This window comes from Notolepis coatsorum, assembly GCF_963971535.1.
Source record: "Notolepis coatsorum genome assembly, chromosome: 3".
NCBI lineage: Eukaryota > Metazoa > Chordata > Actinopteri > Aulopiformes > Paralepididae > Notolepis > Notolepis coatsorum.
This window is the reverse complement of record NC_140167.1, coordinates 175652350-175667259: the sequence shown is the minus strand read 5'-3', so window position 1 is coordinate 175667259 and position 14910 is coordinate 175652350. Positions and strand designations below refer to the sequence as shown.

The following is a 14910-nucleotide window of genomic DNA, read 5'->3' as shown; positions in this document are numbered from 1 at the left end:
GGGGTGCTCTGTTTCTCGGGGGGGGAGGGGTTTCTCTCATGGGGGTCAGAGCGGCTGAGCTTTGTCCGGTGGGGTCTTGTATGTCGTGGGGTCGGTGTGCGAGGAGTGGGGCTCTCGGTGACATGGGAGGTAGCAGGCTTGGCTCGGTGGGGGGGAGAGTACTTTCCCTCTTTCCTCTACTGAGCCTGGCCCAATTAAATTCAAGGGACCCATGTCGCTGAGTGCTCGGCCCCGTGTGGGACGGACCTGGGATGTGGGGGAGCCCTATTTCTGGGGGTGGATGGCGGGAGGGGGGGGGGGGGTCCCTCTTATGGGGGTCTGGGAGGCTGAACGCAGCCATATTCAAGGGGCCCATGTTAGTGCATTGTTGTGTTATGGATGTCATTGTAAGTATTGTCTAAGTGTTGTTTGTCTATAAATGTTAATACAAATTTAAGTTTAAAAAAAAAACTTGTTTGATATCACACTTTAATTTACCATGCAGTCCAATATAATTAACACCAAATGGATTATTTAAAATTGTGATATTTATTGTTTTCTGTTGCAGATGAACTCGTACATCAAGAACCCTAAGATTCTGCTGCTGAAGTGCTCAATAGAGTATCTGTACAGAGAAGAGACCAAGTTCACCTGCATTGATCCCATTGTGCTGCAGGTAAGTAAGGCTTCCCACTGGGAACGGCTGCTACTTCAATTAAGCATTACATCACGCGCAGGAGTGTGTTATACGAATTAGATCATGCCTAGGGGTGGTTGTTAGGCCCGACCCTCCGCTGCATGTCGGGCCTAACAACCACCCCTAGGCATGATCTAATTCGTATAACACACGACTTCAAGTGATGTAATGTCTTTTATACAATGGCCAAATTCACCCAACCTTATTGCTATAGAATAAACACACAGTAATTGAAGCATAATGGAGATTTATTCACAACCATCCGCAGAAAAAGTAGGTCCAAAAAAAGAAAGAAAAAAGTTGCCTCCGTGTCTAGAAGCAGAGGGAGGTTGCTTCAAAGCATGCCATTTAACAACAAACTTCATATAAATCCCGCAATGTATTATTGTTTTGACAATGGGTCATGACAAACCAATTACATAATCCAACATTGTGTAAAGAAATAACATATTCATCCAAGCATCAGTATCCTGGAGAAATTTAGAAGAAAATATAGTAGCTCCACATAGGCTGAAGGACATAGTATACACCAAATGACCAATTAAGCAATGTGAACGAAAATTTGGCCCCATAATCACTCATGCGATCCGGATATGGCGCGAAACACAAAAAAAATATTCTACCCCACATAAATGGCATAATCATACTCCCTTATTCAATAACAATGCACTCTTGATTGGAAAACAACCTATAAGATTCCCTAGATGGGAAAAGCAAGGCATACACTCATTAGGAGACGTTTTCAACAAACAGGGTTTTTGTAGTTTCAATGAAATACGCAAAAAATGTAATCTCACCAAGTCCACATATTATTTTTACGCACAGTTATTGGCATGTTTGAAGGCTCACAGTGTTCCATTAAAGATACCAATTGTACACCACAGATACCACACATTTTTCTATGAAAGAGAGACATCGAGAGGTTTTGTATCAGATCTTTATCATCAATTACTAACGGCCTCGTATGAAACCCTCCATCTAGACTCAGTCTGGAGGAGGGATATACCAGACCTGGAGACAGACTTTGACTGGCAAGAGGCCTGGGCAAATGTACGACTTGCATCAAGGAACCCGGACCATCAACAAATCAATCTTAACTATATTCATAGGACATACTTAACTCCTATAAGATTGAACAAAATGGGTCTTAAACAAGACTCCAAATGCTCCCTATGTACAAATGGGGACGAAGGGACATTTATGCACATGTACTGGGACTGCCCACCAGTTAAGATATTTTGGAAAGAAGTGACCCAGCAATTAGCAAATCTCTTAACTCTGGATATACCTGTACACCCCTCTGTATTACTGCTAAATGATGTCTTTGAGCATGCAGTACCTCCACAGCTAAAGAGATTGGTTTTATCCGGTATCACAGTGGCTAAAAAGCTGATAGCATCACAATGGTTTCAACCGGAAAAAATGTGCCGGAAGGTCTGGTCTCTTACATATCTCGATGTGATTTATCAAGAAATATCTACAGCAAGAATTTTGGGTCTCAATGAATCCAAAATGACATTGTGGTTAGAAGTGGTGGAGAGAATAAAAGCTAGCATATAATGGTAGTGTCTGGTTAGGAACAAGTTATAATGGTTGGATTATCCAATGGGGGGTCCGGGAGGGGGGGGGGGGTTCGAGCTGGAGCATATGTATGTAGGTTTTTAGATAACAGGTATTAGGGGTATATCCTGTATAAGACATTTGACTAAATGGTAATTTCATTGGATATGCACTGTGAATTAATGCTTGTATATCTTATCGTGTGTTGTCATGTTTGTTTATATGTCTGTTTAAAAAATAATAAAAAAAAATATACAAAAAAAAAAAACACACATATTCCAGTTAACTGTATCTTTTTCTAAATTATTCGTTACGAATATATCCATACTTCCATTGTGTCCGGGACATCCAGTGAACTCGCTTCGTGCGACAGTGTCCTTTTGCAGAGGGAGGTTGCTACAAAGCATGCCATCTAACTACAAACATCATATAAAAGGACTCTGCTATAGAGCCACACTCCGTTATGCACAAGTTTACAGACATACATGACATACAGATAGACAGTACTGCTACATCTATACATTTATGCCATACCAGATTTACAAATACAGTACTCTTTTTGTAGGGTGATTATTGTTTATTTACATTGAGGTTCTGGGGTCACATGGAGTGTGTTATACGAAATACCCCTCCACCCCACCTACCAATCTCCTACCTACCAACCTCCTCCAATGTACAGTTTCTTCGTCAAATGTATATACTCTCTTTTTTAGACTCCTCTTGTATCACAAACAGTACTGTATTTGTAAATCTGGTATGTCATAAATGTATAGATGTAGCAGTACGGTCTATCTGTATGTCATGTATGTCATATATGTTATGATGCATTGAAAATGGGGGACCCTGATGTAAACAAGACGAAAGTCTTTCTCTGGTCTGCATCCCCTTAACAATTGTGTGTATTGAGCTGTACTGTATTGTACCCATTCTGCAATCTGTTAATAACATTTTCAATCAATCAAATAACAACCGGTAACTTCACTGTGCAATCGTGTCGTGCCCACGGCTTTACATATTCGGGGTAACATCATACATGTACATAGATCAAAATGTACAATGATAAGTTAGTTTTCGTCAATGTCAGATTGTCTTTTTTCCTTCTCCGGCTTCTCCTGTTGTATACGTTTACAGACTTATATTATTCAATGACACTGCCAGCCAGCTTTTGTGCGACGGACACCGACACAGAAAGCACTCAGCCTCAGAACCCCCCCGCGATTTATATTTTGTTTTACAATGGGTCATGACCAGTGTTGTGCTAGTTACTGAAAAATAGTAACTCAGTTACTTTACTAGTTACTCATTTCAAAAGTAACTCCGTTACGTTACTAGTTACTTACACCCAAAAGTAATGCGTTACTGTGAAAAGTAACTATTTAGTTACTTGAAGATACTCAAAATCGGTTGATCAACTTGACAGTTTCCATTCACATCACTGAACTCTGCTAAGCAATGTGGTCTAGATACAAACACAAATCTGACACAAACACAAATGTCCCGACGTAATAATAAATGCACCGTGCCTAATTGCTCGGGGAGGTTGAGCGCAGGCACGTTTAGGTTGCGCGCATGCACGTTTAGGTTGCGTGCATGCACGTTTAGGTTCTAGGTTGAAAATAAGTGCTTGAGGAACAGCCTTGATATCTGTCGCCGGAGCGTTTCATTATAACAGTCTTGCAACGTTGTTTAAGATATCAATCGTGCATTGCAACGTTAGAATAGTTAGGATATCAATTGTGCATGAAAGGACTATATTTATATTGTTTGATTAGTATTGATGAGATTCCCTGGCAGATTTGTAGTCAAAATGCGTTGATCAACTTGAGTTTCCATTCATTTACATTCACATCACTGCACTCACCAGTGTCTGTCGAGATGTAAAGTTAGTCCAGCAGCCCCTTAAACATTTTCTTTATCTCATTTCCATGTTGTACTGTATATTCTCTCTCCAAGTAGTTGAAAAAGTTTTCCGTCCCATTTGCTGTGTGTCGCCTCGTATCATTCTACGCGGGTGGCGAGTGGATTTGGATGAGTCCTCGTAGTTAACGTTAGACTCCAGTATCTTTGAGCCAAAACACAAATGACATAACTAAAACGTTATTTTCTTTTCGCTCGACAAAAGAGAAATACGCGAGTAGCTGCCTGGGCGCTGCCATTATCAGTCAGGACCAGGAATAGTAAACAAAACACGCCCCCAGCATAGCGTTTCCCCGCAGCCAGGCAGACAGGATATGAGGATAATAATAATAATAATAATAATAATAATAATAATAATAATAATAATAATAATAATAATAATAATAATAATAATAATCACTACCGCTCGCTATCAATCTACGCCGTATATAACGCAAATAACGCAGTGACGAACCATTCAGTAACGTAAGTAGCGTTACTGAATTTCAAAAGTAATGCGTTAGAGTACTAGTTATCGCCAAAAGTAACTTCGTTACTGTAACACGTTACTTTGTAACGCGTTAGTCCCAACACTGGTCATGACAAACCAATTACATAATCCAACATTGTGTAAACAACTAACATATTCCAGGTGAGTATCTTTTTTTGAATGAGTCGTTATGACGAAAGCAATACATCCATTCATAAAGATTATTGTCGGCTTCCGGTATGAGAGCGGAAGAGTAGCACGCATGCAGTGAGGCTCCTGGTCAAAAGTGACGAAAAGTGATAAAAAATCAAGATGCAAACGAGAAGGAAGGAGGAGAAAACAAATATGAAGGAAAGAGAAATGGAGAACTCACAGGAAGAGGAGAGTTCGATGGAGCAGAACCCCCGAGGCGAGACCGAGAAGGAGCAGGCGGAGGAAGGGGGAGTCTCGGCTGAGACGGACAAGGAAATGCCAGGATGGGCCGTGCTCATGCAGGCCGGGATATTGGCGACCATAAAATTGAACTCGGACACGATGCAGGCGACCATGAAACTGAACTCGGACACGATAAGAAATGATATTGGGAAGTTACGGGAGGAATTGAGGAAGGAACAGGAGGACTTCAGAGGTGAAATGAATACAGAAATCAAAAGGGTGGATGAGAAGATGGCGGAACAGGACAGAAACGTAACAGAGGTACAGACTAGAACGGCGCAAATGGAGGAATGGAATACAGAGATACACGAGGTGTTAACGTGTGCGATTCAAAAACAAGAACAGATGGAGACAAAGATATCGGACATGGAGGGGAGGTCACGGAGAAATAACATCAGAATATGGGGATTGAAAGAAGGAGTCGAAGGGGAATCGGTGATCCAATATGTGGAAGAGCTTATCAAGGAACAACTGAAGGAGACGGGACTGGAAAAAATGGAGATACAGAGGGCCCACAGGGCGTTGGCTCCGGGACCGAAACCGGACAGACCTCCGAGGGCGGTGATTATTAACTTTCTGAGATTTGAGCAGTGTTGGGCAAGTTACTTTAAAAAAGTAACTAGTTACAGTTACTAGTTACTTCTTCCAAAAAGTAACTAAATTACTTACTCAGTTACAAATTATAAAAGTAACTAGTTACTTCAGAAAGTAACTATTGCGTTACTTTCAAGCTTTTTTTACATAAACAACATACACAAATCTAAACTATTTTAATGTTGCTGTGGGACAAAGTGAGACTAGCCTCCAATAAAATGCCATGTAGGCTATGTAGATATTATAATTACTATGTTTATATAGTGGATCATACAAATACAAACAGAATAGATGTTTTGGAACTTTTGATATGTATTGCCCCTCAACAGGCCACAACTGGGCAACATTAAATTATGCTTGTTAAGCACTATACCAAAAATAAATAACAAATATATACTGATTGATTGAACATTTTAATTAACAGATTTCAGAATGGGTACAATACAGTACGGCTCAATACACACAATTGTTAAGGGGATGCAGACCAGAGAAAGAGTTTCGTCTTGTTTACATCAGGGTCCCCCATTTTCAATTCATGACATTTATGACGAAAGTCTTTCTCTGGTCTGCATCCCCTTAACAATTGTATGTATTGAGCTGTACTGTACTGTACCCATTCTGCAATCTGTTAATAAACTTTTCAATCAATCAATCAATGACATACACAACATACAGATATAAGAATCTAATCGAATCATCTAAACTAATCTAATCATTACATTTAAGACATGCATGACATACAGAGATATATCTCTGAGCAGCTGAAGCCTGTGCTATTAAACCAGGAAGTGCAGCACTGTTGATAAGGCTGTCAGCACTGCAGTAGAGCCACTCAGTGCCCTGGGCTGCGCTGCAAAGAGTGAACACAAAACGCTCATGGACCCGCGGTCTCATGTTGACATTGTGTTGTTCGTTGGATTCGTTTTTTAGCTCAAAACGTACACTACACGGACCGCGGTCTCATGCTGACTGATCACTGATCGCTTATCTTGTCGCGCTGTGTGTCAGACTCACGCTGACTGATCGCTTGTCTTGTCGCGCTGTGTGTCAGACTCTGGATGCTTTAGACACCCGCCCACCTCCACCTCTGATTGGCTTACCATGACATTGTATTCAACCTCAGCCAATCGTCAGCATGTATGCTTGGCTCGCGCACTGTCCACTAAACAAGGAAGAACATTATTATTGCCTCTCGGCGCAGAGATATGTCTGATGAAAGAAACAGGTTCATTCATAGTAACGCGCCGCATTTTTTTGTAGTAACGGTAACGACGTTATTAAGATTGGAAGAGTAATCCGTTAGATTACTTGTTACTGAAAAAACGAACGCCGTTAGTAACGAAGTTACTTATAGTGCCGTTATTCCCATCACTGGATTTGAGATTAAGGAATTGATACTCAGAACCGCGTGGACCAAGAAGATAGAAATCGAGGGGAAAAGACTGTCGTTTGATCAAGATTACTCGACAGCGGTGGCAATAACACGCAGGTCCTACGCGGGACTGAAGAGAATTCTGAAAGAAAACGGAATGAAATTCCAATCACCCATGACCTCGCTAAGGATTCACTGGAAGGAAGGGACGGTGACATACGCGACGGCGCGGGAGGCGGCGGAGGAGATGACGAGGCGACGGGGGATGCAGATGGCGGAGGACGGAGAGGGAAGGAGACAGGAGGGCCAGACGCGGAGCCTGCAGCAGAGATTGGAGGGGGCACGCAGATGGACCAGAGTGGGAGATCGAGGCCCGGGAGAGGAGGGAGGAGAGAGGAGAAGGCCGAGGTGAGAAGTGAGAGACGGACGAGGAGGCCAGAGACGGAGAAGGAGAGGAGAGGAGGCGGGAGGAGACGAACGGATGAGTACACGCACAAGAGATTGAAAAACTATCCAAATAGAGACAAAATATAGAAACTGAAATAACATATACATAAACACACATTCCCAGGTAGAGGCAGGATATAGGAACGAACATAACGTATACATGGACACATAATACACAGGCTGACGGAGGAAATAAATTGAAATATAATTAGGTATGATAGATGGAACACAGAACATATTGAAACAAGTACATAGACACACGCTGAGAGTAACACAGTTGGAAGGGATTAAGGGGATAAATGGACATCACATAGAAAATAGAGAGGAGGAAAATAAAATAAAAAGGGGTACACAGAAGACACCACACACGGGTTTGGGAGGAAAGCGGGACATTGGAACATATGAGCCACATTGAGAGGGACCTAGGAAATGGGGGTCTTTGATCAGAATGAAGGACTTTTGACCAGGAGCACGACAGCAATAAAAACAGTAAGAAAGCTGGACAAATATGACGAGCGGTTGGGGGTAAAGGTTTCAAACCCCCAAGCCGTCAGGAGGAGGCCTCTCACTAGGAGAGCAATTACTCCTCACCCACCAGCAGGGGACAGGGGGGGACACAGGGACCCCCCGAACGCCTTGGGAGCACTTTATGTAAAGTTTATGTTTTTTAATTATGTTAATCATTATATGTATTCGGTGAAGAGAGCGGAGGCTACAACCGGAGGGGGGAATGAATGTGACATGGGGGGGGACTGACAGACGAAAGAAGAAGAAAGATGACAATGGTTAAAGGTATAAAAATGATGTCGTTAAACGTTAATGGAATGAATAATGTGATAAAGAGGGGCAAAGTGATGTTGAAATGTAAAAAAAAGTGAGATGGAAGTGATTTTTCTGCAGGAGACACATTTGGTAGCACAGGATCATGAGAAACTGAAGAGGTTTGGATATGAAAATGCATACTATAGTTCCTTTAAACGGAACCTGAGGAGAGGAGTAATCACGTTAATCAAAAACACAGTCAAATTTGAATTGATCAAGGAAGTAAGAGACAAGGAGGGAAGGTTTGTTCTGGTGAAGGGAAAAATGGAGGGTCAAATGATTACGTTAGTGAATGTTTATGCACCCCCAGAGAGTGAGAGGGATTTATATGAGACCATTTTTGATATGATAGTGATGGAACTAGAAGGGATATTGATATGCGCGGGAGATTTTAATGTAGTACTGAATCACGACCTAGACACCACGAGTACTAGAAAAGGACGGGCACCAGTCAGTAGATATATGAATATTCAGATGACGGAAATGGGAATTACAGATGTTTGGAGGGGGATGCACGCCATGGACAGGGAATACACACATTACTCACACCCGCACGTGACATATGTGAGAATAGACTACTTTTTGATGACGACGGGGGACAGTTACAGGGTACGGGAGAGCAGAATAGGAGTAGCGGACATATCGGATCACAGTGCCATATATCTGACAGTAGATCTAGAAGGGAGACGGAGAAACACGATCTGGAGACTAAATGTAGGAATATTAAATAACAAGGGGGTGGTGAGTCAGATCAAGGAGGAGATAGCCAGGTATAAGGAAGAAAATGACAACGGGGCGGTAGATCCGAACATTCTATGGGACACACTGAAGGTGGTGATAAGGGGGAAATTGATGGAGAAGACAGCAATGCTGAAGAAGGCCAGAACGGAGACATATCACAATCTGATAGGGAAGCTGAAGAAGCTAGAAGGGAGACACCAGATATCAAAAGAACAGGAAACGCTCAGAGAAATCAAAGAAGTAAAGGCCAGGATAAATAGGGAATTATTGACGGAAATAGAAAAGAAAGCGAGGTTCATGAAACAAACGTACTATGAAGGGGGACCAAAAGCGACCAGACTGTTGGCTAGGAGAATTAGGACGCAACAGAAGTTGAACACGATACACACAATAAGGGATATAAAGACTAATGAAATATTGAGAGACCCAGCTGAAATAGAGAGGACATTTAGAGAATACTATGAGAAACTATACACACAGCCAAAAGCAGCGGGAGAAGAGGAAATAGAAGCATATCTGGAGAAGCTAGAGTTACCATCGATAGGGAAAGAACAGAATGAAGAATTAAATAAAATAATTACGGAACAAGAACTGGAAGAGGCAATTAGTAGAGCTAAAAACAACAAGTCTCCGGGGAGCTACGGATTCCCATCGGAATTCTACAAGACATTTAGAACGGAATTAGCACCCATGTTAGGGGCGGCGTTCAGACACACGATGGAAGAGGGAAAAATGCCCCCCTCGTGGAAGGAAGCCATAATCACCACGATACCGAAGGAAGGGAAGGATAGAGAATTATGTAGTAGTTTCAGACCTGTGTCCATACTCAACGTGGATTACAAGATGTATACATCGATAATATCAAAGAGATTTGAGACGTTTATGCCAGACATTATAGATGAAGATCAAACTGGATTTATTAAAGGGAGACAGACACAGGACAACGTGAGAAAGACATTACACATAGTAGAGGAGATACAAAAACAAGGTGGTAGCGCGGTACTGATTAGCCTAGATGCAGAAAAAGCATTCGACAGTGTGAGCTGGACATTTTTATATAAAACATTGATGAGGTTCGGACTGAACGGGAGGGCGATGAAGATGATCAAGGCGCTATATCAAGAACCGACAGCGAGGGTTAAGGTGAATGGCAGCTTGACGGATAGAATCAGATCAGAGAGGGCTACCAGACAGGGATGTTGTCTCTCACCGACGCTCTTCGCCGTTTTCATAGAACCACTGGCACAACTGATCAGACAGACAGAGGACATTAAGGGAGTAAGGATAAAGGGAACGGAATATAAACTAGGCCTATTTGCGGACGACGTGATAGTATACATGAGGCAACCAGGCAAGAGCTTCCCGGCACTGATGGATCTACTGAAGGAATATGGCCACTACTCAGGATACAAACTAAACGTGACAAAGACACAGACCTTAGCATGGAACTATACCCCAACGACGAAAATTAGGGAACAGTACGGGATAAGATGGGACATGGACAAGATTAAATACTTAGGGGTGAACATCACGAGAGGGGTGGAGAAACTGTTTGAGGCGAACTATACACAGATAAATCAGAACATCAAGAGAGACTTAGAGAGATGGACAGTAATGCCCTTGGACTTCAATTCAAGAATAGAGGTCATTAAAATGAACATACTATCAAGGTTACTGTACCTATTCCAGTCACTACCGATACAAATACCACAGAATCAATTCAGGGAGTGGGACAGACTGATATCGAGGTTCATATGGGCGGGGAGAAGACCACGGGTCAGATATAAAACACTACAACTACCAAAGGAAGAGGGAGGGATGGCAGTACCCAGCCTACAAGATTATTACTATGCAGCACAACTGAGAGCAGTGACGTGCTGGTGTAACGACAGATATGAGGCAAGATGGAAAGACATTGAAAAAGAAGGGGAGGGATACAAGGTACAAGCTCTGGTGGGAGATAGGGAACTATTTAAAGAAAAAGAGGGACTATTAGATCCAATCACCAAATGCACCTTGACCATATGGAACAGAGTAGTAAAAACACACAAATTAGAGAAGCAGTCAGGGGTTCTGAGATGGGTAGCACATGACAAGAGATTCAAACCAGGGAGGTTAGACCATGGATTCAGAAGGTGGGAGAGGGGGGGGCAACAGCGATATGCAAAATGATAGAGAAGGGGGAAATGCAGACACACGCAGACAGACATTAAAGGAGAAATTTGGACTAGAAAACAGGGACCACTTCAGATATCTACAGGTTAGAGACTACTACAACAAAGAAATAAGGGGGGCCAAAGACGAAGAACAGAATGGAATAATAAAGATGATAGTATGGGCATACGAAGGGGGGCAAGGAAGAGTAATATCAGCAATATACCGGGCTATAATGAACAGCAAGGGTCACACGACCGATTACATAAGGGAGAAATGGGAGAGAGAGCTAGAGATAGAAATAACAGGGAAGGAATGGGGGAACATATGCGAGGTGCAACATTCAACAACAGGATCGAGGATATGGAAAGAGTTTGGATGGAAAAACATAATCAGATTATTTATAACCCCAGAGCTGAAGGGAAAATATGCACCAACACAAAGAGCATGCTGGAGGATGTGTGGGAAGGAGGGGGCAAATCACACGCACATATTCTGGGGATGTCAGAAGCTGAAGGGGTATTGGGAGGAGATAGGGGAGGCAATGATCAGAATTAGGATACGGGTTACCACAAACAGGACTGGTGCTTTACTTAGGAGACCTGACACACGAGGGAATACAAGGGCGGGACAAATATTTAATAAAGATAATGTTGATAGCGGCCAGAAAAGCAATAACGAGACTGTGGTACAAGGAAGACCCACCGACAATAGCACAATGGGTAGGAATAGTGGAAGAGATACAGGATATGGAGAGGATAACACACATGCTGAGGTTACAGGAAGAGAAATTTGGAGAAAGATTGGGTAAGTGGGAGGATTACAAGGGGAACGAAAACGACATCACAGAGGAAGAACCAAATACACCACAAGAGGGCGAAGGGTAAAGGAGGAAAGAGGTTCAAAGAGGGTCTCTGAACCCATGTCACACACTTAATGTTTTCTAATTTTATTTTGGTTTAAGGTATGACAACTGTTTTATGTTTTTTATTTGCTTAAGTCAGTATTTTTTATTTTTCGGGGGTCACGTCGAGTGTGTTATACGAAATAACAAACCGGTAACTTCACTGTTTCAGCCAATCAGAATCAAGAAATTTGCACGCCATTGTATAATACTTCTACACACCAGGGCTGTCAATTGTCCCCAAGAATACCGTTCTAATATCAAAAGAGTGAAATAAGGTAAATTCTAAATGTTAACCATAAAATGTACCACGTTGAAGCCGGCGTAAAATGCTTACGAGCTAACTATAGCTAAGATTGTACACAAGAACAGGAAAATAGCGTTGGTAGCGGTATACGCCCCAAATTTATACGAAGTTAGTTTCTTCACTACACTTACCAGAGCAATGTTAGACCTTCCCGAATACTCATTTATAATTGGTGTGGATTTTAATGCCATTTGGAATCCAAGGATGGATAAATCTTACCCCTCCTTTTCCAACGAACAAAAAAAGTCATCTAATGCATTAAAGGATTGGTCAAAGATTACAGGTGTAAATGACTTATGGCGATCACTCAACCCCACGACCCGGAAGTACTCTTGTCGATCTGCGAGACATAACACATTATCCAGAATAGATTATGTTTTTGTATCCCCGAGACTATTTGATAACTACGATGTGGAAATGATACCCAATGCATTATCAGATCACTGTTATTTACTCCTAAAAGGAACATTTGGTATACTATCATCCCGAGCCCCTAGATGGCGATTTAACTCGATGCTGCTTAATAACAAGGAATTCATTACACAAATCAAAGAAGCTCTTACGGTATTCCTACGGATTAATGCGAATTCGGTGCAGGACCCCAGAATATTATGGATGAGGGAAAGGGAATGATCAAGGATTTCACTGATAGCTTTTCCTCCAAAATACGCAAGAATTTTTATTCTTTATTCAACGTTATTTAATTCTTTACAATACAACAACTCGGTTCGACTGGAAAATCAAGTCAATATACTAAAAAAAGAGATTAACACCATATACAGACAACAATCTGAAATGCAAATATGTAGCACAAGACAACAGCAGTACTCCCAAGGTTCCAAACCAAGTCACCTATTAGCTATGCGATTAAGAGTTAACGCAAAATTTGCAGATATAACTACCATTAGAGCACAACAAGGACTTGTTACAGAACCCAAAGAAATAAACGCGACATTCAAAGAATTCTACTCCAATTTATACAAATCAGAAACGACCTTCGATCAAAACAAAATTGACACATATCTTAATCAAATTAACCTCCCTAAACTTTCAGAGGATGACGCTAAACAGTTAGAAACACCGATCACACTAGATGAACTTAGGGAGGCCATATCTGAAATGCAAAGTGGTAGGGCTCCTGGAAGAGACGGTATCCCACCAGAAATGTACCTCTCTTGTTGGGACATAATTGGACCCTTATTACTAAATATGATTTTATACTCAGTCAATGAGGGGAACTTCCATAAACACGACAATATTGCACTCATAACAGTCCTCCTTAAAAAAGACAAAGACCCCACCGAGTGCGGTAGTTATAGACCTTTAAGCCTCCTCGGAACCGATATCAAACTGTACTCTAAGGTATTAGCCATCAGACTACAAAAGCATATGACGTCTTTAATTCATCCGGACCAAACTGGCTTCATAAGAGGCCGCTTGATCACTGATAACATAAGACGATTACTACACGTACTAGATGCTAACAAGGAAGACACCACACCTAAGGCGATGCTGTCCCTGGATGCAATGAAAGCTTTTGACAGGTTGGAATGGTCGTATCTATGGGCAGTATTAGAAAGGATGGGGTTAGGAAAAGGATTCATTGATATGATTAAAGTATTATACAAAGACCCATCGGCCATGATTACAACAGGTACAATCACCTCCGAAATCTTTCCGGTATCACGTTCTTCCAGACAGGGTTGCCCTCTTAGTCCCGGACTATTCGATCTATCATTAGAGCCTTTAGCACAATATATAAGACAATCCCAATCCATAGAACCAATCGTAATCAAGGGCACACAACATAAAATGTGTTTATATGCGGACGACGTAATACTGTTCATGCAAAACCCCAACACCGCATTGCCTCATCTTCTCAAGCTGATTGAGGACTTTGGAGATTTATCGGGATTTAGGATAAATTGGCCGAAGTCGGCCTTCCTCCCACTTAACGCCCCTGCAAAAAGAAATATAACCCTCCCAGGAGAGATACCGATGGTAAAACACTTTAGATGTTTGGGAGTTGAAATATTCCCTACCATAAGCCAAACGGTGAAGCACAATTACATAAAAATCCAAAACAAAATCAAATACGACCTTGACAGGTGGTCAAAACTCAAAAACTCAGTACAGGCACGGGTATCAATAGTTAAGATGGACGTCCTACCTAGAATCAACTTCTTCAGCTCAATGCTACCGTTACCCCCTCCAGAGGGTTACTGGAAAGAATTACACTCCTCCACATACACATTTATTTGGAATAACAAACCACCACGTATAAAAAGATCCACCGCACAGAGAAACAGAGCAGACGGTGGTATGGCATTTCCAGATTTCTACCACTATTTTAAGGCGTACACTTTAAGACCACTGACAACATGGTTTGATCCCCAAGCATCAGTATCCTGGAGAAATTTAGAAGAAAATATAGTAGCTCCACATAGGCTGAAGGACATAGTATACACAAAATTATCAATTAAGCAATGCGAACGGAAATTTGGCCCCATAA

The 14910-nt window shown here is 41.8% G+C and overlaps 1 protein-coding gene across 5 annotated transcripts in view; it reads left to right on the top strand.

The window, feature by feature from the left end:
• The window catches only part of pikfyve (phosphoinositide kinase, FYVE finger containing), a 232760-nt gene that overhangs the window by 170912 nt on the left and 46938 nt on the right, over positions 1 to 14910 (top strand). For all 5 annotated transcript variants that reach the window (XM_084310464.1, XM_084310462.1, XM_084310463.1 and 2 more), the window contains one exon: positions 548 to 655. In XM_084310464.1, coding sequence (XP_084166590.1) covers positions 548 to 655 — 108 coding nt within the window. The remainder of the gene's footprint in view (positions 1 to 547; positions 656 to 14910) is intronic.